This window comes from Coloeus monedula (genome assembly GCF_965178545.1).
Source record: "Coloeus monedula genome assembly, chromosome: 1".
NCBI lineage: Eukaryota > Metazoa > Chordata > Aves > Passeriformes > Corvidae > Coloeus > Coloeus monedula.
Window position 1 is genome coordinate 156,183,515 of NC_138781.1, and position 24,055 is coordinate 156,207,569.

General features: G+C 39.5%; 1 protein-coding gene across 2 annotated transcripts in view; it reads right to left on the bottom strand.

The window, feature by feature from the left end:
* SLC45A4 (solute carrier family 45 member 4) overlaps positions 1 to 24,055 on the bottom strand; it is an 85,058-nt gene that overhangs the window by 13,982 nt on the left and 47,021 nt on the right. For both annotated transcript variants that reach the window (XM_082289856.1, XM_082289855.1), the window contains exon 2: positions 22,263 to 22,880. In XM_082289856.1, coding sequence (XP_082145982.1) covers positions 22,263 to 22,506 — 244 coding nt within the window. In that variant the 5' untranslated portion in view covers positions 22,507 to 22,880. The remainder of the gene's footprint in view (positions 1 to 22,262; positions 22,881 to 24,055) is intronic.

Genomic DNA, 24,055 nt, shown 5'->3' on the forward strand with positions numbered 1-24,055 from the left:
GTGTTTGCATATCGGACCTAAAGCTCTTGTTCAAAAAGCCACGGGTCCCTCCAGATCCCATCCAGATTTGGACCATCCAGCTTCTCTTCATCAACACTGTCTTCATCAAATATGCAAGTTAGAAAGCCAGCAATTCAAGCAGAAGTGCAAGGAAAACTTCCATCTCCCTGTGGCTTAAACACTCCCTTTAACTTCACCAGGTTCAACAGCTTCCCAAGCACACAAGCAGGTTCAGGCACCTCATATTTAACTGGCACCTCACCTGCTCCAGGATGCTGACACTTACCAGTGCCTGAGCGGGCTTAAAAATTAATCATTGACGGGGAAGAGGAAACATTTGGTTCAAGGCAAGCAAAACTAAAGGCTGGGCATGATTCATTTAGGGTGAAAGATTTTTCTGCAGGACATAGAAGACATGGCAATGTGTAAATACTCTTCCCATTTTGCCTGCACAGAGCCATCCTGGGAGCAGTGGTTAAGCACCCAAGGTTGCTACTGTGTGAGGCCAAGTCCCTGCAGAGTGTGTTTCAAACACAGTGAGAAGCTGCAGCTTAACCAAAGTCATGGATCTTTATTGCAGTGATCACCAACATCTGGAATAACTCGATGGCATTTCACTGCACAAGGGCTGTGTGTTGAAAGCAGACACTTCTTTTCTGAATTATGTTGTGACTTGTGAATTATGAGCTGGGACATCTCAGTTGAGCTCATCCATCAGTAAACACTTGCGAGATGCTGGGAAGGTTTTGCAGTAAATCATACAGAGGCTTTAAATAAACACAGGGGTGAAGGCTGGCAAGAGCTCTGACATCAGCATAACAAGCCTCATCACATCTTATGTGAATAAACAATCAAATAGGCATATTTAAGTAAAATGGACACAATTAAGAGATTCTCTTTTAAAATTCCAACATCCATTGAGACAAACAATTTGTTTTAATGGAGACTGTGAGCAGAAACAACAAGGAAACACTGGTATATCAGGGACAAGAAACAGGAATGCAAATCAGGGACACCAGGGGTTGGCGCAGCTCACTGTCCCTCTGTCCTTGAGGCCACCACCTTTTCTCCAGTCTGCAATGACACTTCTCTGTGGTGTATACAGATCTTAACCAAAAAAAAAAGTTCCAAAACCACAGAAACCATTTGAAACGATGATTTGAAATTACTTCTGCAGAGAATTAAAAATTGTTTACAAATATTTCTCCTTCAACTGTGAAACCTGCACTTTTCTAAACTGGACAGATAGGTATTTTTTATGCTTTATAGCCACAGCTAACTGTCATAAAAATGTCCTAAAATTATTTTTAAAATTCAGTACTTGACTTCAAGTACTTTCAAGATCAACTTTGCATGTAATAACTCAAAATCAGATTAAGGTCTGGTTTGATTTTACAGGTCAGTAGAAGAAAGGAGAAAAGGTTTTTTACCCAACCTTAGATACATGACTAAAATTAATGAGTTTTATCTTTCCATGTGTGAGTCAGAGGAGAAAGACTGAAATGCTTTCTTGGGAAGAATTTATTTTTACTTCTTGCAAAGGGTGATCTTCCTAACATCTAAGTATTATAAATAAAAGCCTAAATCTAAATATTTACAGTGGAAATGGCTTACTTTGCACAAGACATGAATCTCAATGATTTCAGAACAGAGCCATGGATGTAGCTTTTATGGAAGGGTAAAAAGGACACTTGAAACCCCAAGAACATTATGTTTCAAGATTCTTCTTTAGAAAAACGACTTTGATATTTTTTTACTGAACTACTCATTAGCAGCCAAAATATCTATCTTTAGAAAAAGAGGCCACGATAAAAATCTGTACAAGAATTAATAGCCCCATGCCAAGAAAAATGGAAGAATTTCTAAAAAGCCCTGAGTGCTCCCCCAAGTAAACAGGAAAGGGATAACTTTCAAGTGAAACACGAGCCATTCCCACAGATTGTGTAATGGCAGGAATCACTGACATGAGCACAACCTGCTTTCTCTCTTGCTGGAGAAGCCATGCCATGGGACTGCTTCCATAAGCTAAGTGGCAGGGCCCTGATAAATTGCATTCCAAGTGCACGCCAGCAGTTTATAAAATCATCATGTGTGTTTTACATACAGTTATGCAGAATTCCAAACTGTTACCATTTATTAAGTGACATGTATGGCTTTACTGTAAGCATGTAAACTGTGAGATTGTCACATTAGAATTTAGTTGGTTACTCAAGTGGAAAACAACTGAGTGGGGTTAGAGAAGACTCCTGGCGGGAAGTGGGTGCACATGAAAACTAAATTAAAGCAGTACAGGAAAAAAAATTAATCTGCTGTTGGGAGAATTCCCTCCTGAACCTGACAAACTCCTCACCTGAGCAATGCACAGGCAGACATAGCAATCATTGTAGCAATAGGCAGGAAAGTGAGTTATCCTTTTTGTGTTTGCTTTCTAGATCTAAAAGTTGAGATGTGTAATTGATAAGCTCAGTCTGCCCAGTGAACCAAAACTCTGAAGAGCTCTAGTGCCCAGAACAGTCTTCTCTTTCTGCACAGATTTAGGTGTCACCTCTGATGTCTGTGCTCAGCACTGTTGCTGAGAAATCAGACTTCTGTAAAGCTCACAGCCATGTTCTACCAGGAGTTTTCCAGGAAAGAGTTTTCTGAGGCACTGAGCACGACCTCCACTGTCCCATGAAGTGAAACTTCAAAAAGTACCTCACAGATGCTCTTCCTAAAAATTCACCCTTCATGCTGGCAGAGTCTGCAGGACCTTCCTCATTCCAACAGTAGCTTCAGTGCTAGACATTTTCATATAAATGAGAATGTTCCAGACAGACAAGGAGAACTCCAACCCCAAAATACTTTTCTTCCCTTAAGAGAGGCTGTTCTGGTTTTAGTATCTTGAATGTCTGCATACGTGATATGCATATTTAGGTTGGCGTGTGTGATTTGGCAGGAGATGCAAAAAAAATAAGACTGAAAATTGAAATACTTAAAGAAATTGTGTGTATAAGTGTGTGTGTATAAACAACAGAAACCCCCCTAAGTCTTCCAGGGTTTTTTGCCTCATAAGAATGAGCTCCAATAATGAAACTTTATAAAAATTCTGTCTGCAAGGGCTTTAGAAAGTTGAAGAAGGTATGTATACTAATGATTCATTTCTCTGTATATGTATGCTGCTAAACCTACAGAATGTCACCATTTTATGCAGTATTTTAAAATGGGAAGACAGTTCAGAAGGCAGCTGAGACAGAAAAGACAACAATAAGCAGAAATGTAGAGACAGAGGGATTGTTTTGACACCAAGAAGTTCCTTCTGACGCCCCCATTCAGTGGCAAGGACTCAGTTGGGGGGTGTATTTTAAATAAACTTGGCTATGGTTACATGCTGGGCCAGCAGCCCTACAGCATCCAGTCTCTGACGTGCGTAACAGATGCATGGATGCTGGCTTGGACTGGATTTCAAGGCAGCACAGCCATGAGATTGTCATCCATGTGACAGCCATTCCACAACCTCTTACAGCCAAAAGTGAAATGTCCCAACTGCTGAGAGCTGGTGCACCTCCCTAGAACAGGCTACAGCTCGGCTGAGGCTGATTTTGTATGGCCAAGAGTGGTTCCACGCAGCACATGCCTTTACCAAAGGCTGCTGAGACTCACATGCAGACTCAAAGGCCAAAGCAGCTGCATCCCATTACCAATTTAATGCTGTTCCTTTATTTTGTCTGTAATTTTCCACCTCCACACTTGCCTTGCCAGGTAGCAGCTTCTACAGCAAACCACCATCCTCCAACTTGGAAAAGCAGCCTGGTGACCTCACGGGGGAGGAATAATAACTGGAGGATTATTATTTAGCCTTTTACTGACAGCTAATCTGAGGAAACACCGAGGAGGGAAAAAACATATTGGATAAACAAGGTTAGTATTTGTGGCGTGAACTGAATGTGGAGCAGGTCACAAGGCAGACTCAGAAGTCTCATACAAATCAGTGAGAAAAAGAGCAAAACACAACAACAGCTTCTGTTAGGAGTGACGACTGCCACTGAGACCCTTGTAATATGGCATTTCCCAGCCAGCTACAAACAAACAGGACACTGGCTTCTAGTAAATAAGGGTTTGTTTTTTCCCAGACAAAAAAAGTGCCCAACAATAGTGGGACCAGGACTGCTCACGGTTCACAGGAAATGCTCACTGTGTCACCATCAGTCTAAGGGCTGCGTGAGGTCACGAGTTACACAGAAGAAAGATTAAGTCACATGCAGTAGTTTCTATTCAAAACCTCTTTTTGATAAGTTCTATTGGGGGAAAAATAGTTCTTTATAAGCTTAACAATAAGATCTGATATGGGAATAGGATGCTAAGGTCCTATTTTCATTTGTTAGAAATCATCACCTAGAGACTTGTTTATACACTTTAAATAAACACCATACAAATTTCTGAACGAACACAAGAAGCTGTCATGCCCTGCAAATGCTTTCTATTCCACAATTTCATCCTTGTATAAAATACTGCGTGCTGCTAAAAATATTTCACATTGATCTGTTTAAAAGTGCACTGCTTATACAAGCTGCTTTGTTTAGACTGCATTTTGAAGGAGTGTAGCAAGCAGAACCAATGCTTGTCAAAAAGCTGTGAAAAAGTTCAAACTCTGGTATCTGTTTTTCATCTTATACATCAAAATTGTAGGAACCACTGCAAACTTAAACAGTTTAGCTTTGGAGGGCCTATATGAGGAGTAGGGGTTTCAGAATAATTTCATAAATTCAGCCAAATATCCATTCCCTTACATTTAAAATAAAAATACAGACTTGCCACACATTTGCGTCTCCCAGAGAAACTGCAAACAAGCTGCAGTGCCTGTTTTGACAACCGCATCACCACGAAACTTTGACCATACATTCTTTGCTTCTTGCTATCTCCCCTCAGATTCTAGGACTTTTAATGGCTTAGAGTGGGACCCTGAGCTGCCAAAGAAACCACATCAGAGCCAATATATGTTGAACCAATGCACTGGATTAGGCCTGACTGGTGGTCTGAGCACTACTGAGGTACAGTCAGCACTTGTACATAGAATTTGTTGCATCCATGAGAAACCACCTTCTAAATTCTGAATCGAAATAGGAACTCTAACCAACAGGGAAGGGATAAGAAAAAGCATAGTAATTTCTCCTGGTGCTCATTACTATGATTTGAGCAGTGAGAGTACAAGTTTTTAAGAAGGAAATAATTTTAAGTACTGCTTGAAATCAGAGCCTGGTAGCACATGAGAGGGGACAGCCTCTAATTTGCACCCCTAATGCTACAGTATCTTACAGCTGCTGGGGTGACAAGAAATGAACCCCTATACTGGACTTGGTTTTTATGTGAAAATTTTGCTTTTCATTCAATGAGTCCTGCCCATCCTGTATAAGGCACTTGCTCAAGCCAAGTGCTTGTTTAGAAGCCACTTCAAAGAAGCAGCAAACAGCACAACAGCACTGGAGAAAAACTGACCAACACTTGTGGTCACAGGATTCAGTTTAATTGCAAGAATGCAGGTGGAAGAGCTCAGAACAAAACTGTGAGATTTTTCATTGCTGCTTAGCTTCCTACATTAAAATGATTGCCCAGCAAGCTGTCAGGCATCTCGATTCGCTGTGTCTCAGGAACAACCTACTGCATAAATATCATCTCAAAACTGTGGCTTCAATCTTCCCACTGGTAAAATTCACATCCTGAAATTCCTCTTGTGCCTGTCGAATCAGAGCTCTTGTGCTGAGCCTGCAACATTCATGAGCTGTCAGCACATTATCCACATCTCACAGGCAGGAGTACGTGCGTTCTGCAAGACGAACACTGCTGTAACACAAACATCACCCACTTGCAAGAAGTCTCTCCTCTCCCTTGTCCTCCTCCTGGTTAGCTCTTGTCAGGAGGTATGGCTGCACAAGGGCTGGGATGCCAAGCTCTAAGCTCACTCAGCTGCTCTGTTATTGCTCTGGATGACATACAGGGCTGCCTCCTCTGTGCAAACAAGGCATTTTTTGTGGGACACAAGACTGGAGGGATAAAGCACAATTTCTCCATTGGATGGGGTTATGGGCACTGAGGGGAGTGATAATCAAGAGAACAAATAATTAATAGGAATACTGCAAAGACATAAAAAACATGGTACTGCAGAAACCTGACATCTAAGGGCAAAAAGCAGAAAACTCCTTCCAACACTACCAGCAGAAGCCAGCTGCAGCCACCCTGGAATGGTCAGGAAAAATCCACAGGACCAAAGAGACACTTTGCAAAGGAGACCGCTGGGGCACTGTCTGTCTTCCAGGACAGGCACCTGCTTCCTGCATTGCTGTGACATTCAAACCTTCTACAGCACATTTAGGCCTTTAAAATGCACCTACATTTCTGCTTTAGTCACTCCCTATCATAAGATCAGGATTCTAGACAAAATCTGCATCTACGTTAGAGATACAGGAACAAATAATTAATAGGAAAACTAAAATGATGACATAAGGTTAGAGATGTAGGAAAACTGTCTGACATTCCCTTAAAACTTATATTTAAAATTTGAGATTTCCTTAGGAGTTGGATGCAAACAAGTCAAAACTGTTAGAGCAGAAACAACTTCCAAAAATTTGGCAACTATTTCATGCCATGTCTGCACCTAGATTAGAGCCACCCATTTTGAAAGACCAGCTAAACTGGTAATAAAACAAAGCTGTTGCTCTTCAACAGCTTCAGTATAGAAATATTAGTGTGGTGTTTGACATACAGAGTTCTGGAGGTGTTTTTAAGCTGCAGAATATTTCCTTCTGGCAAAGCTATTGTGCCTTTTGAAATTCCCCATGCAATAGCATGCCAGCAGCAACCATGGTGGGTTAAATAAGACTTCTGGAAAATGGAATTAAGGAAGTAAGTGACAGGCCTCTTAAAGGATTTCATCATCCAGCTCTCCAATTTTCTGTCTCTGCTCAATTATTGCTTCTCAACCTCCTACAACTGTCCTCCCCTTCTCATATTTGGCAACTGTGGGAGTTGTCAGTGTTTCACTAAGCTCTGCTGCTGCACGGCTGTTCTGCCAAAGTTGTAGAAAGGTTTATGTGGCTTTCCTGACAATTTCTGGTTTATAACCCAGCTTTATGGTGCTGTGTCAGGAAAGAGAAGCGTATGGTAAGAGAAGTGAGACAAAGGTATGTGTGGAAGGGGGAGAGGGAAAGCAAAAGCCTGGGAACAGCTGAGGTTTGAGGCATCCAAGAGAGAACACATGCACTGATCTGCAGGCAGGCAAATGAGATTTTCCTTTTAGCATGATCACAAATGCTGTCAAGCAAAGCTTTTAAAGCTTCCATTATTTATTTTAAAGTTTCTAACACTCCTACTAACCTACTTGCACAGGGGTAACCTATGGTAATTCAGGTAGAAGACTATTTCTAGCTTACTGCCTTTTTAACAATCCAGTTTTCTACTTCCTTATCCAATATTGACATATATGTCTATTACTTGACTTATTTGCTACTCCTGCTGCTGCTGAGGAGGAGGAATCAAAAGCAATGCATATGACATGCCCTGCTCAAGGAAAGGCCAAAGAATCAACTACTGTTGTAGATTTCTTTTTTTGTAACTATAGCTAGTTAGCAATTCCTATAGGTTCCACTGAATTATATCCTTATCAAACCTACAGTATTTATTTTTGCCAGGGTACAGTGTAAAGTGCCAGCTTTACTTAAGACAGAAGCTGAACCTTTTATGCTCAAACACTGAGATGGCCAAACAAGCATTCCCCATGCTGCAGCAGGTAAATAAGCTGCAGAGAGAGCAAGGAAACACAATATTGCCAAGGGCTCTGATCTACTGCTGAAGCTGATTCACTCAAGTTTTCTAGATTATCTATGCCATCCTTTTTGGCTCTTGTGAAACTTGGTTTTAACTTTTCCTGCTCTCGCACTTATTAACCAATATTTAGAAATATATCACTTTGACACTAATAAGAAATTTGCATCACAGCATTTAATGAGCTGAAATGGAATATAGATTAAATCTGATGCAACTTCCAGTGTGCTGAACCAGCACTAATAAAAAAATTTCTTTTTAACCATCACTGTAGAGAAGTTTTAAGGGTATAACAGAGGTGTTTACATCAACTAAAAAACTGAAAAATTTCTTCACTGTTCTTCACTGTTCCAGAAAAACAGAGGTTATGCTCTGTATCATAGAACCACTCAAGGCTGACTTCACAATGTAAGGGTATTTATTCCCAGCCTATCTCCTGTTGCTGGCCAGTTAAGCAAGCTGCAGACACAGAAGGACTCGAAGGTCACACACACAACATCAGCATCCATTTCCCATCGCTCCCAAGTGTCTAAATGTATGCAGGCCCGTGTATGAATGCAGCAATCAATAAGCTGTTTCACCACACTGATCCTTCCCTCGCCCCTATGGGATGTAATTAAAAGGCATCAGCCGTACGTGATGCCCCACTTGGGCTCGGCGCATTACGTAACGCTGCAGCACTTCCCGCTCCTCTGGCTGCAAGATTACACATCAATTACTGTGACATGTGTTGCCTGAAGAGATGCAGCATCCCAGTTTATCCAAAGCTCAATAGGGTTTTTTGTCACTGCTTCTAGAATATCGACAAATTTATAAACAAAGGACTTTGGCTTGAATTCCTTGAAAATTTCCAAACTCAAGAGGTTCTTGTACATACAACAGAAAATCTTTCAGCAACCTGTTCTGTTAATCAACAGTGGAGCCTTTGTTGCAGTGATTAACACATTAAAACCCATGACCATCTACTTACGTGGCTGAGTCAAATCCTAACCAAAAACTTGTCTTAACCCCTAGTTTTAATTCCAAGTAGAGTAAACCCTGAACTGTTAACTCTGGGTATTCAAACCAGACTGGAGCAACCCTCCCACCTCCTAAAAAAATCTGGTCAACGAACAACACTTCACCTTAAGAACAAGTTTTTAATTAAAATCATACTGGCTTAAGGGGGACCTATTCAATATGGGGCTGTCCAGCAGCACCATGAGGCAGCACTAAGTGCAGCCTTAGCCCTCTGTGCTCTGGTCCTGTTCTGCTCTGCAGGGCAAGGAGTTTGTGCCCAAAGGAAGTTTTGAGTACCCTTCCACACTGCTCTACCCAGACCCCAAGTGGAGGTGAAAACCTGACTGACATAACTAAGCAAGGACAAGATGAACAGCGGGGCTAGGACATTGCAAATGTTCTGGGACTTGCTCATGGTCAAGATTTTTAAACCACCATTGTAGCAAACACTGGGCTAGAAGGCATCACCAAGATATTAATTCCCACTCACTGCAGCAGAAGTTTCCCCCTGACATGTCCATCCACCCCACAAATTCCCAAGCCCTAAGGAATCATAAAGGTTCTGGTTCGCCCTGCCAAACAAATGACTGGCATATACATAGTCCAGCATGGCATCTGCTCAGTGTATCCAGGAACAGAATTTGAAAAAGGAAGGCAAGCAGACTTGAGGGTAGCCAAAAAAGTATATTTTTGTTAAGCAGGCAGCCAGGCAAACTCTGGTCAGCACAGTATTTGTGCCCTTGAATTGCAAGGAGCAAAGGAAACAGTTCATTTCCAGGCTTAAGAGTGAAATGCAAGGAGCTTGTCTCTGCACATTGATAAAAATCCTTCTCTCCCAGTTTTTAGACTTGACTACATGCTTGGAAGTCACATGAAAAGAGTGACTTGAGGTGGCTTTTGGCCTGTGTACCCTTGCAGACACCATCTGAGAACCTTTCTCTTCTTGGGGATTAGTGACCAGACAGTTGATCTTTACACTTCAGCTGGGATCACATTTTCATAGTCCTTTTAAGGGTCAGAAAGTGGTGCAGACAGCTCCTGCTATAATTACCCTAGTTGACCCAACAGAAAAAATGTAATACCTAATAAACATTGTAACTACCCAATATACACTTCATATTCCAAAAGCCATTTTTCCCTGAACTGCCAGAAGGGAAAAAAGCTGAATTGATCCTACCTACACTCCTTAGGCCATTGACATTGTGCAGTCTCAAAGTGCTTTACTTCCCTTTACAATACTCAAAGCCTCTCAAAAAGGCACCATTCCCATGACAGACTTACAAAAAGTGTATTGTTAATTGTTACCATGCTGAAAAATCAACCTTCTGGCCTTTCTAAAAGCTTTTGGACCACAGGTTTGTTTATGACAGGAATAAACACTCTGCCTGGGATCATTTGGGTCACAACTGTGCTACTGGGAAGCTCTACCAGAAAGTCAGCAGAGAGTGGTAATACAGCATTGGATTTTAAATTATTTGCTGTTTTAGAAGTGTTGCAGAATTATATGTATGAACATATAAAGAAACACACTGATTCTTCTAACTTTATTCATTGTTTTCTTTAAAAAAAAATCCCAAACAGGCAAATTTTGCAAATAACCCATACTAAGCTCCCAAAGAGAAACCACATTCCTCTATGCAGTTGTCTTTATTGAGGTTAATTCCTCATGTGGCTATATCAAGCGGAACAGATATCCTATTAGTGCTTTCCCCATTTGCTGCAACAAATGAACAACGTGTTGGAGTTTGCAGGCACAGTTTTCCATGTACATTGCTCCAGGAAAAACACTGCAGTTCACCAGTGGTTGTAACAATCTCTAGATGTAAGAATGAGGACTATGAGACAAGAAGTTTTAATCAACTGACGATTTTCCCTGCCAAAAAAATGTGGTTTTTTTCTGCAGCTATGCATGCCACCTGCCTTGTGGTAAAGCATTATGGAAAACCATCCTCTCAGATGAAATTCTGGACTGATTAAAGACAGTGTTGGTGTTTATGGAGCCTGCCTAAAACTTTCCTGCACTTGCATGTTTTGGCTTGAACATTAACTTACATGAAACACGTTCTATACATGTACAGGGGAGATTTAAAAGCAGAGCTGCTTTTCCATTGAAGTCTTCTAAATTCTAGTTAATAAACCCCTTGATCTTAGTATTTTGAGCTTGCAGGGTCATACTACAGCATTGCTCTCATAGGAAATTTTGGTAACTAGAGCAGAGTCTCAGGCATCACTCCAAATATCTCACTCACTGTGTCCCAGAAGTGGCTTCCCCACCCTCACTCAGCTGTTTAAAAATTATATGACTGTATTTATACGTGAAGGATAATGAGATCCATGGAGTCCTTTTGCACCAAATAACTGGAATTGACAGTCAGAAATAAAATGTAATAATACAAAATGAATAAGACTTCTTACTGCAAACCATTAAATGTGATCTTTACTCACATGTATTATGTTGCACAATCAGTGAAGCTACATGTGGAAGGATAAATTTACCAATAAAACCTGAAGTTAAACATGCAGAGCACACCAGCACATAAGACAGCAAATATTTCCTTTCCAAATGTGCAAATTATGAGAGTTAGGCCCTACTGGGGAGAAAGCAGAACAGAACTCTCTTCCAACAGCCAGACAAGTGCTTTTATTATATCATGAAAAGCAGTTTTCCTTTACAGCACTCTGCATGTAATTTTTTCTTTCCATTTGAACTTATAAAAGAATGGAACAAGTCATATATTATATACATATATATATTATTATATGTTATATACTATTTATACATATATGCAAGTTATATATGCTACAGGTGTAGCAACACAGCATTATTCAGTCATCCAACAAAGAACCCAAATAATTTTTAAGATTGAAACCTAAATAGTTTGCAAAATTTGGCATCCTTTCATATCTGACAAAGTTGTACCAAACTCCTCTCCTGAAGGTTACAGTTTAAAAACATTTGAAAACTTATTTTAAATACATTTGCCACATCAACAGGGTAGGAATACACACTGCAGAAAAATAACCCTCCTCTCCATTTATCTCCATAACCTCTGGCACACACTGACTGCTCTCCAGACTGATGGAGTCCCTGGCACAAAATTTACGACATATGACTTTGACTACCTCAGAGAAAGGGGAACACTAGTTAGACTATTACTTAGTTAAATTACAGAGAAAGAACCACCCTCAGCCTTTTAACTGATTACATAATCTTATTTTCTCATGCCAACCCCAAATATCCTGAAAGCTCCCTCATTCTCTTCTTGAACTTCTCCACTGTTACACAGCATGTCTGTCTTGGGGGGACCCAGTGAGCCACTGGGGAAGGGGTGCCAACACTGCTGCTTCACCACTGGCTTAGCCATGACCTCTGAGATGTCAGCCAGTTGGGGCTTGAAAACTGTTTCTGGAATACTTCTGTTGGTTGTAATGGAAAGGAAAGAAAAGGAAAAAAATTAAGTTCTGTTTTAATTTCATACAGATGACAAAGGTTCCTTCTGCTCTTATTTAAGGTCAATATGAAGTAAGCATCATTTGCTTTGTGTTAGAGGGTAGGTTTAGATTAGGTATTAGGAAGAAATTCTGCCCTGTGAGGCATTGGCACAGGTTGCCCAGAGAAGCTGTGGATGCTCCATCCCTGGAAATGTCCAAGGCCAGCTTGGGTGGGGCTTGGAGCAACCTGGGATAGTGGAAGGTGTCCCTGCCCATGGCAGGGGGCTGGAACTGGATGGTCTTGAAGGTTCCTTGCAGCCCAAGCCATTCTATGATTCTATGCTACAAAGGCATTAACATCAGGAATACCAATCCCTTTTGCTAAAAAACAGGAGATATAGTGCAGAACCACTACAGAGATGATAAACTGGCACGAAAGTCTAGCAACCAGAAATTTATTTTTTTAAAGTTTTACATAATAATCACTTAGGGGGAATAAAAAGGAGCAGAGCACAGTGCATCTGCTCTTTTTTTCTACTGCAGCTTGGAAAAAAACAGCAGATCAGATATTTCAGTGACATCCAATCGCTGCATAAATTGTTTAAACTGCAGCTAAGTATGATAAACAATCATTTTGAAGTCACCTGATGCAGTCCATGTAAGACAGCAGGTATGCCTGTAATGACTCTTCCTTGCCAGAAAATGTCTGGCTTGGTAGGACACTGACTTTCCAAATCAGGCAAAGAAAACAGAGTGAATACCACAATTGTCTCCACTGCAACTAATTAACCCCAGTAAACAATCATTTATCTGAATATCCAAGACACTTTGGTTTAAATTCATGAAGATTCTTCCCAGAGTGCCCAAGTTTAATACTAATTTTAGAATATGTAATTTAATATTTATTTTCCTGCCACCTACATGAACTCTGAAGGGCATGAACTTGATCTCCATTCTCCAAAGAAATACTTTACTTTCCAGAAGTGTCCAGATATAACATTTGTAAGAGGTATTAGAACACTTCAGATGAAGAGCTAATTTAAAGCCAGCAGGATATTTTTGGAATTTGCAGATTATCCTGGTGGGGGGGAAGCTCAGTTCTGAGAGACTGAATTATTGAAAGACCATTGTTTACAGAGCAGCACAACTGATAAAACCAGGAAATTAGTATTTTTATCCAGCCAATTCAGAGAACACACAGAAAATGATCCAGCTCACTTTATCACTTGAGATAGAAAGAACAGACACTGGGATTCAGGGGAGGATAGAAATTCAATGTGAAGATGACCTGAGCAAAAGTTATACAAAATTTACTGGCATAATAAAAGCCATCACGCTGCCCCATGGTGGGCCACTTGCCAAAGACAAAGCTGATACCAAGGACAGAACCAGGCCATTGTAGGGACTGAGCCTTTCTGTTGATCCTTCCCTGTATCAGCACCTCCATGGCAAAATGTATTCTTGCTCTGAAAGTGTGTTAAGACATTTTTGATCTGAGTGTGGAAGCTCTGTCCTCACACGGAACACTCCCCAAAACCTGGAGAGAAGGCAACTAACTTTGCTGTAAAACACTGTAATCCAGCAGTCACCATTCCCTAAAAATAATAGAAACTCAGATTCAAATTCTTTTGTTTACATGCTCTGCATCTACTACACCACAAAAAATTCACCATGAGGCTCCAACTGAACATCATCAAATGTTAACAGAGTTTGGCTCATCTATTTATGGAAAAATCTGCATCTGTGCTGCTCTGTAACCAGTTACTCAAGACTTTAGGGAGAGGAAGATGTTTATGGAGTAACATGAGCTATAGGGGATTTATCCAAACCTATGTAGACATAATCCATAACATGGATTTTCCCTATTTAGTTAAAAGGGCTTGTATTAAATATTATCAAACTGAATCAGTAGCAGAAAACATTTCCAATAACTTCTTGCAAAATAGCCTGCAGGAAGTATATCTGAAACCTCTTCAACTGTTGGTTGGTGAAAAGAGGATGATTAAATGGGGTCCCCCAAAGGGGCATCACAACAGAAAGGCTCTTGCAACAAGTACACAGGAGACTGAGGGTAACAGAGCTCAAGGGGCTGCAGCTCTGACAATCCTTTATTAAAGCACTACATGAGTTGGCAAAAGCCTGCTGACACTCTTTTCATTTCCAAAGTAGCTTTAATTCTACTTCCTTGAAAAGTAAGACTCCTGTTTACTAAGGAGTTCTCAGCTATTCTTTTCTCATAACCTGTCTCACAGTCCACATTCAACAGAAACCCTCTCATGTGAGCTGTGGGGTTGCCAGTTCCAAGGTTGGGCATCCAAATATCAGTTCTGCATCTGCAAGTCTCTGCCACCAGAACCCCATCCAAGAGCTGAAAGGTTTCTTTTTACAGTACAGAACAGGCAATGGCCTGCTGGAAAACTGCCCTGGTGGCAATTACTTTGTAATAAAGAGCATGGAAGCACTATTGTGTTTCACCTGTTATCACTATGGCAAAGTTACCTCTCGGTCAGAGCTGAGGGTCAAACTCAAATTCTGAGCAGAAAAACTCATTCATGTACATTCAAGGGTTCTCCTGACATCTTGCTCCAGATGAGGGTGTTTAGACAGAAGTATAAAGAGATGTTGGGCATGTGGGTGGAAAGCAGATTAAGGGGAAGGGTTTAGGCTAAGAGAGAGATTGAGTAAATGTGTGTTTAAAACCACTCAATTTTAGTGCATTTCCAGGAGGCCAAAGTCTGTCCCTACTTCTCTCATCTTTTCCCCACTACTCACAGGAAATCTTAGTAAAAATCCTGCAGTTCCTTTATTCCCATCTGTGCCCATTTCTATGCTCTAGAACTGCCCTTGAAAGCAGCAGAAAGGCTTGCCTTGAGTATCTCACAACAAGGTGGGTCTGCTATGTGTGAGAGGAAAGAATTTCAAGTCAATTCAGTGACCCAGTGATAAGAGAGATGTAAAAACTCTGTTTACAGTAGAATTTAATGCTACTGGCTGATATGAAAATTAAAATTTTAAAAATATGCTTTAATTTAATACAGTCCCATACCCAGTTCACCACCATTAGCTTATAGCAGTGTTATTAATTAGCCCTTATTTCTGCTGCTTTACTAGCTCTTTGGGTAGGAGAAAAGGCATTTGGGAAAGAAAGAGAACACAGATCTCAAAAGTACCCCTAAGTAATGCCAAACAGTTTAGCCTCTCCTAACCCTTGATTACTACAGATAAAAGGGAGACAGCATGCTAGACTGAAAATATTTACAGGTAGAAGCAGCTACATAAGGATAGAGATGTGCATTTCCTTCTTAGAGAGTGATTATTTTTGGAGGCTTCAAGCTCTTCTGACAAATCTCAGACTAAAATGTCTATTGCTGCAGGAAAAAAAAAGGATTTTAAGAACAGAGGTGACAAACCTCCATTCTTCGCTGACAGCCTGCATTTTTACACTGTTTGCTTTGCTCTGCACTGTGCTGCTTCTATCAGCCCACAGTTTTTAGACCTGTTCATATTTTTTGTGTCATATACTGGTCACTTGCTCTAAACTCAGACCAAACTCTTAGAATGAAAACTTCCAAGGATTCAAAGAAGTGTTCACTCACAGTTTTTACTGTGAACACTATGCTAGGGAAAAAAAAAAACCCAAAACAACCCACATTAACATTCTCACAGTACACAATTAAAAGCCCAAGGACTTTTATTAAAGATTTGGAATGGGAAAAAGCAGCACTATAGCAAGTACAAATCTTATTTTAGAAGTAGCTTCTCCAGCAGACCTTATACAGCCAAAAAAAAAAAAAAAATTACCTACTGGTAAGTAATAAGAAACGTATTTCATGCTATGAGAGAAGCCTCTGAAGCCATTTGCACTCAGCTTCCCCTCTCACTGCAAGGCTTTTCATCCAAAGTCTCAGAGTCTGTAGGACCCTAGAGCCAGCAGGAATCCTCACATTATCCAGCTGAAAATCTGCTATGTGCTATCAGTGGTGCCTCTGAAGGCCAGATTCAGTGTTACTTGAAGAAAAACAGAACATTGATATAAAAAAAGCTAGAAGGAACAGCTATTGCACAACTGCCAAACCACTTGCCTTGATATGAAAATAAAGTACATGCTCCTAACTGCCCCCAGGATTAAAAATCTTAACAGTTCCATAGCATCTTTCTTTTAAAAGGGTGTTAAATGTATCTTTAATCCAGCCTTCCACTAAGGGCTATCTGTGTTCAAAATCTGCGCTGCTATTGCTTCGAGGACAAACGATATTTTATGTAAGAGCGATACATGATATGAAAGCCTGACTTGCTTGTTACTTAAAAAAAAAATAGTACAGTAAAATTAGTCTTACACAACCCCTTAGTGAGCATAAAATTAGTCAATAAGTAAAAAAAGATGGGTGGGGAGTTTTTATAGAGCAATTAACATGTGCCTCAGGCACAATATTTGCAGTCTTACACATTCCACCACATGAGATGTGAATACAAACTTTGTGATCTTACAGACTAACTCTAAAGCTAACAAGGCTGAAAAAAGGATTTAATTGTTTATTATTCCAGGTTTTCTGGATCCACTGTATATTCAATTCTTGCCTTTAGGTTAGCTGCGTTACAGTCCTCTCTTGGGACAGGTCAGCTCTCAAGCGATTATTTCTTCCAAAGAGAAATTCAGAGCCTGCAATTCAGTCTCAGCATCAAATGCAGCCATGCCTGAGAGCACGGATGCAGCTGGATTGAACAGGAATTTAACTCTGGGAGTCAAAGGACAGATTATAGCAACTCAGTTTCTTCCTGGTAAAACAAGGTAAGGTAGGCCACAGCTGAAATGGAAGATGGAGCTTTGCATACAAGCAGTTAAAAATACATAATTTTAATGTAACCTCTGGCAGAGATGAGGAATAAACTCAACTACTCGAGCTAAACTGAAATAGATTCAGTGCTGCTTTGTGTTGAAGAGCTTCCTCCATCTGCAAGAGGCTTTCCAGCCACTCAGCTCTTTTTCACTTGAATTATAGCCTCTAACAGCCCATCCACAACCCTTTGCTCCCTTCTTTCCCAGGAGATCTTTCAGGTTTTTAGATTTCCTTTGATCTCAGGCTTAGCCTTAGGAAGGCTATCTGCTTCCACACTGAATTGAGTCAGCAATTGATACCTTAATGCCTTTGAAGAAACAGACCTGGAAGTCAATTCTTCTGTAACATTTCATGCTTGGTTTCTAAATACATCTCCATAATCTCCCTTTACCTACAAGCATTCTTCTCAGGCAGGTATCAGCACTGCATTTCAATGGGGAGAGTCACGACTGCACACTAAAAGAGTTCACTCTGGAATATTGAATCTCTTCAGCATAACGAATTCTCAGCTACCACAGAGATTTCTCAGAATCAGCAATTTGAATTATTGCTTAACACACTTTTTCCATACCAGCAATTTCACACGAATTTCAAGACCCTTTAAGCACAGTCTGCTAAGCTTTAGGCTGGATGAATTTTGAATGTTGTTTCTTTTATGAGGTATTATATCTAAATATTTTAGCTGTAAAATAACAGCCCAAACCCCTGAACAGTTTTCCTAGATATATGAGACACGAGCAACTACAGCATTTTGCTGATGTAAAAGGACCTAATGAAAGAAATAACTTCTTTTACAAACAAAAATAATCTACAGTACTCTGCTCTGCATAGCTCAGCCTTTCTTTTTAGTAAAATCTAATAATTAGCAGTGAAATACTCAGTTTCCAGAAATTCTATTCTTCAGTGTTATTGCCTAAAAACAACACCAAAGCTCAGGGTTAAGCTTAAAATGACCAACTTCAATATTTAATGCTAGACTAGCCAATGTTTACTACATTGAGAATCCATTAACTCTCGCAGTAAAACAAAGTGATGCAATCACAGAGAGGCACTCACATATGAAATGCAGAAAAAACACAGCTACTCCTGTACCACACCAGACAAACACCCCTAAATTTAAGTGGCATTATAAAGGTAAACAGCAAATGTAAACTAATTTTCCTTAAGTTTTCTTATGAAACTATGTAAATGTACACAGATTTTTTTTTTTTTTTAAGAACACTAGTGTAATATATTTAATTTATGCAGGGGAATGAGGAACAGCTCTGGTGCTGACAGTCACTTCTGTGCCTATTAACTATTCATAAAACACTCAGTAGCATTGAAAGAGCCTTTGAAGCAACAGTAGAGGCTTGACAAAGCTTTTATCATATTAAATATAAAATGTGAAATTTCTTGTTTACAGCTACCACTACTCATTAGTCAGACAGTGAGTTTTTCATGCTGAAAGCAGCAGCCCCCCCAAGTCACAAAATACAGATTTCTTTTTTTTCCTTCCATAGTCCTAATCAAACAGGCACACAGATCCCACCTTTCAGAAGAACTAAAATGGATTTACATCTTGCATTAAAACCAAAATTTTGTCTGAATTAAAATAGAAATAATCTGAAATTACCAAGTTATGTATTTATTAATGGTTTAAAGTGTTATTAACAGAAGTCATGTATTGTGATTTCACTGAACAAGTTTCTTCAAAAACCAGTTTCTCCAAGTTTACACCATACCAGTCTTTGGTTTCTCCTCCTTTTACTTTTATTCAAGCAAAATCCTGTGCAAAAGAATTTTATCATGTGTCCAAATCTTCCATGAACTTATGAACTGGAAGTAATTTTAGAGATTTAATTCTTTAAAAGCTAAGTTTAATGGTGGAAGAAAATACACTGTCATTTATAAACAATAGGAGGGATTTTAATCCCTTCTCACAGATAAGCAACATTAAGTACCACACATTTCAGAAGACAAAGGTCTCATCCTGCTTCTATGGAATTTGTAGTTTATGTGCAGGGGAAGCACACAGCAGTGTTAATACTCAAGGATAATATGAATCACTCAGTTTGTCAAAACCCTTGGACTCATGAACAAATAAAACTCACGTTCTAAAGGTGCTGAAAGCTTATTTTCTGGTAAAATTTAACACTGGTAGAAACTGCTTATTGAACAGGTTTCAAAAAGGTTAATGGAGATTTTTAGAGATTATAACTTCTGCAAGCATCAACTAATACAATTTCATCTGGACTCAGACCAGAATTCTCATATTTGGCATTTTTTTACATCATTTGAATTCTTCTCAAGTTCACTGCTTCATTTTGAATTCTCAAGCTGCAGATACTAAGAAACCAAAGAGCAAGCTGGAATTAAAAAAACCATATATATTTGGCTTGTAGTTGTTGCTAGGCTACTAAAGCCCAGTTATGACTGCAAGGCTGTTAGAGATTTGTAACTGCATTTCTGACACAGCAATATAACATCAATTATAGCAATAAAGACAATGATTAAAGTCAGAAGTCAGAACTTATTTCAGTAGGGGTGCAGTAACTCAGGTGCTTCAGCACACCATTCCAATTCCCAGTATCCATTGATTCAAGCAGCTTTCACTGATACTTTCAGTTCTTTTTTTTTAAGATTTCAGACCTTCAGGAAATTTAAACACAATGAGTTCAACCACCACTGAACTGGAAAGGGACCATCCAAGTGACCATCTCCTTCAGCTGATAAAATCTCGTGGATTACAGAACAAGTAGGACAGCTCATTCATCTGCCAAATCATAACTACACCTCTGATCCAGGGTACTCAAACTGCAAGAAAAGTCAAATACTTGCAAGCATGAAGTGTGTAACACCATACTGATGTGCCTAAGGTTTTCATGGTGGTATCTGATAAGAATCTCAGATTATTTCAGTGACCAAAGTTTTCCCACGTACAGTAAAGCACAAGCATACACTGTAAAGTTTAATTGTTAATATTCAACACACTCTGTGAAGACTCATCTTTTTTTGGGTACCCAAAAGGCTTCTTGTTCTTCAGTGTATTATAAGCAAAATTGGTTGAGTCACTACACTTCCCCAGGTGCCAATTCTCAAATATAGTTTCTCGAGCCAATTTAATCTCACAGAAACTGATCTTTGCTTCTACCAAAACAAGAAGCAAAGGGAATATTACAGCAGTTCGACAGCTATAGTGCAACCCCCTCCAGTGAGGAATAAATATAGCTCATGCTGAGGCAGACAGATGTTGAGGTTGATAAAGGTAAACAGAACCATGTAAGAGGTAATTAACAAAGAGGCCAGATAAGTCACCCGTGAATAACTTAACCCTTCAGTGAATCCAACACTGTTTTTAGCCATGCTGTGGGCACAGGAGCCAAGCAGAAAGATTTCAATTAGCTGTCAAAGCACTGACATTTGTAACTGCTACCTCCATTTCTTATCTCCGCGGCAGGGAACATCATCACCGCATGTAAAAGGCATCACTTTGTCGATTTGCAGCTTTTCTAGAAGTGGGAACCCTCCTCTTCCCTTCCCCCAAATCACGATGTTTTTTTGATCACTGGGGTTAGGGAAGGAAGGGAAGAGATATTTCTCAATTATCTGGAGGAAACAGCTAGAAAAGCTCACAAAAGAAATGTAAACTGGAGACTGGTCAGTAATTAAGAGGATGGTTTATTTATACTGTCTGACCTTACCCTATGGTAAGGTAAAGTCAGTTTAGCCAGCCATACATTTTAATCATGCAAGTGCCAGCACAAACAAAGCAAACGAAAACCTACAGGTCACTTACAAAACCAGTGATCTGCTCCATGCAAAGCAGGATGCAAGTTTTTGAGTTTATGGTAGGCAGTTATTGAATCAATGCTGCCAGTACAAGGGACTGAAGTTTCTAGATCTCAACTTACGCAAAAGACACAACCTCGGAACAAGTTAGGAACGTTACATGCATTCCTAGATGAAGTTGCATGTGTTTTATTTAGCAAATTTATTTAGGTTGATCAGAAAAGCTCTTTTTTGGAACTTTTTAGAATCTGTTTTAACTGTGCAAACAACAGATCCATGAAGACCATCTGATGAGCTCTGAAAATTAAAATTTTCAGGAAAACATTGAGGCTTAACTCATCATTATCTCCCATGGCACTAACTGCATGGATTATTCACTCCATTCACTCAAACCAACTAGCAATTTCATAGGAAAACACATTTTTAACTGCAGGAAGACTGCATGAAAGGACTTGTACATCACATGCTCACAAGCTGAATCTAAGATGCCTTTCTCTCATATCAAACAAACAAAAAACCCCCATGTGTTTCAGTCAAGATGCTAACCTGAGAATTTTTAAACAACGTTGTAAATAGTATTCACTGAACATTATTTTTTTAGTTGGTTGAGTGCTTCTGTTTGGCCACAGCTGAGCAAGCTGTAAGGCACACCTGCACAGGTAAGCCAAAGCAAACATATAATATACAAAATATATAAACAATTATACAGCGCACACACATGGTTGGTTTATTCCCCACTCAGTCTGGCATTTCCATTCAGTGTCATGTTGTTTTCTGATATCTGATTGACAACACAAGTTTCTGTATTTGATAAAGGTAATACCAGATACTCTTAATACTGTAAACAGTTTATATGAAACCTAATGACAATGCCCACCATGAAATTTAACACTGACTACCCCATTCTAAACCCCATCACTGCCCCCATTATCATCTAAGGCGATTGATATCATGGTTTATTCATGTGTATTCATGTGCTTTAAACTGCAGATTAATCACACAAAACAAGACTCTCTAGTGGTTAGAAATGAATGCAATAGTTCGCTGGAAAAAACAATTTATCTGTTTAGATATTCTAAAGTACTGTAACCTGAAGCATTTCTCCATAAATTAAAAAAATGCTTCACTGCAATCCTTTACAGCCTAATACTTTTTCTAGTTTCTAGGACACTTACCTTGTAGGAGAGAATTTTAAAATTAAATGAGGTTGCATTTTTTACAGAGGGAAGCAATATTAGACAGAAGATGAATGCATACTTAAACATGATCACACAGTTGAATCTGTGCTACAGACAATAAGCAAAAAAACCAAAATCCTTTTTACCTTGTGTACTTTCAGCTGGCAGACGCATCTTCCCTCTTTGCCTGGCTTCAATCAATGCAAAAATATATAGAAAGCTTTGACTCACAGAAATGAGAATTACTTACCAATTTGCAACAATACAGGTGTTACCAAAGCTGTCTCCATGGCATAACAAAATTCCCTGCCAAACATTACTGCACCATGCATCACCCACAGGCGTATTGGTATCCGGTCTATGGATCCTTCACTAATGGTCTCCTCCCTACTTTCATTCTCCTTGTTTTCTGTTTTCTGAAGCTGTGCCACAGGTAGATCTTGAACTTGCATAGATTCCGAGTCAGCATTCTGAGGAGCCATTTTCATTACCATAAAAATATATATATTTGTTATATCTATATAAATAATACTACCATAACTCCACGAACAAGTTAGGGTGTCTTCTCTTTCAGCTTCTGTTCCTCAGGCAAGTAATGCTTATATTCCTCTTGTACAAACAGGTATCTTGCAACTTCTTGTATAGATATGAGACATTAAGAATGAAAAGCTATTTGGTAGGAATTTCAACATATGGCTTGCTGGTTTACTGTGAGTTAGAGTTAAAAATCCATAATTGCCATTCAGTTAATACCAGTTCCATAATTATTATTGAAGAAGTGCTGAAGTTGTTATTTGTGCTACAGAGAGGTGGAAAGGCGACACAAAGAGGTGCTCCACTGTTAATCCCCATCGAGTGGCTGATTAATCTGCAACAAAAAGCAAGCATTTAAAAATTTCAATAGGATTTTTCAGGATATTGTGTCCCCCCCCCTTAACCATATAACCTATTTCCTGCTTCATGCTTTCCATTGTCCTTTGCCTAGCGTAGGGTCCTTTATGCCTTGTTCTCTCCTACCTCTGAACTTTCCATTGAAAAGCAGTTGTGCCTTGTATTTAAATGATGCTTTACTGTACTCCAGTTCCTCTGGTTTGCGGTCCTACACAAAGCCACAGAAGAGTATCAGGGTACTTGCCCAAGATCCTCAGAACACCAAGCACAAGACTATGATTCCAGGAAATGTAAAGCAGGCTGCATTTCAGAAACAGCATAGGATATTCCAGTTCTATGCCAGGAGGATGATTCATCAATTACCATGGTCACACAGACATCTTCATTTAGACTCTTGGAAGTTGCAAGTTACTTTGCAGTAACTATCATACCATTTTATACTGAAGATATTTCTCAAGCAAGTATGAGCAAAATAAGACATGATGAATATAACTAAGAATTAATATTTAAATATTTAAACTTTAATGAAGATATATACAGCATATGAATTAATCTTCTTTCTGCACACAAGACCAGAGCATCTTACTCCCACATCCTGTGAGGCTGCTGAAATTTGTGAAAGCAGAATGGTACAATATCTTCCACATTAAATTTATTAAAATATATTCTAACCAGGTAAGAAGCTTCTTCTGTATCTTCCCCTCCTTTGTGCCATAGACAAAAATCTAAGCATATATACAAATACTGCACCATGCCAATCAAAATGTGTTTAAGCACTTAGAGGAAGAAAACAAAGCATCTTATAAAAAGTCAGACTACATAATGTTTGTATTAGAAGGATGCATATTTACATCTCTGCACACATGGTGATTGAGCTGTGACCCCAGGACAAAACCCCTCTGGGATATGCTTCCATGAAATGATGGCTCTGGCACCAAAGCTGGCCTCAGTAGAAGTCCCCACGCTGCAATTCCCTGTCCCTTCAGTTGTGGCAACAAAAACTCTTAGTGGGCTTGAGCACAAACCAGATCATTAAGTGGTGAGCCTAAAACTGAGCCTTAGGAAACAGACGACATGTTTGGTGTTTAAAGCACATCACAAGAGCAGCTCTGTTTCAGTGTGACCTGAGACACTGTTCTACTAAAAGTGCAT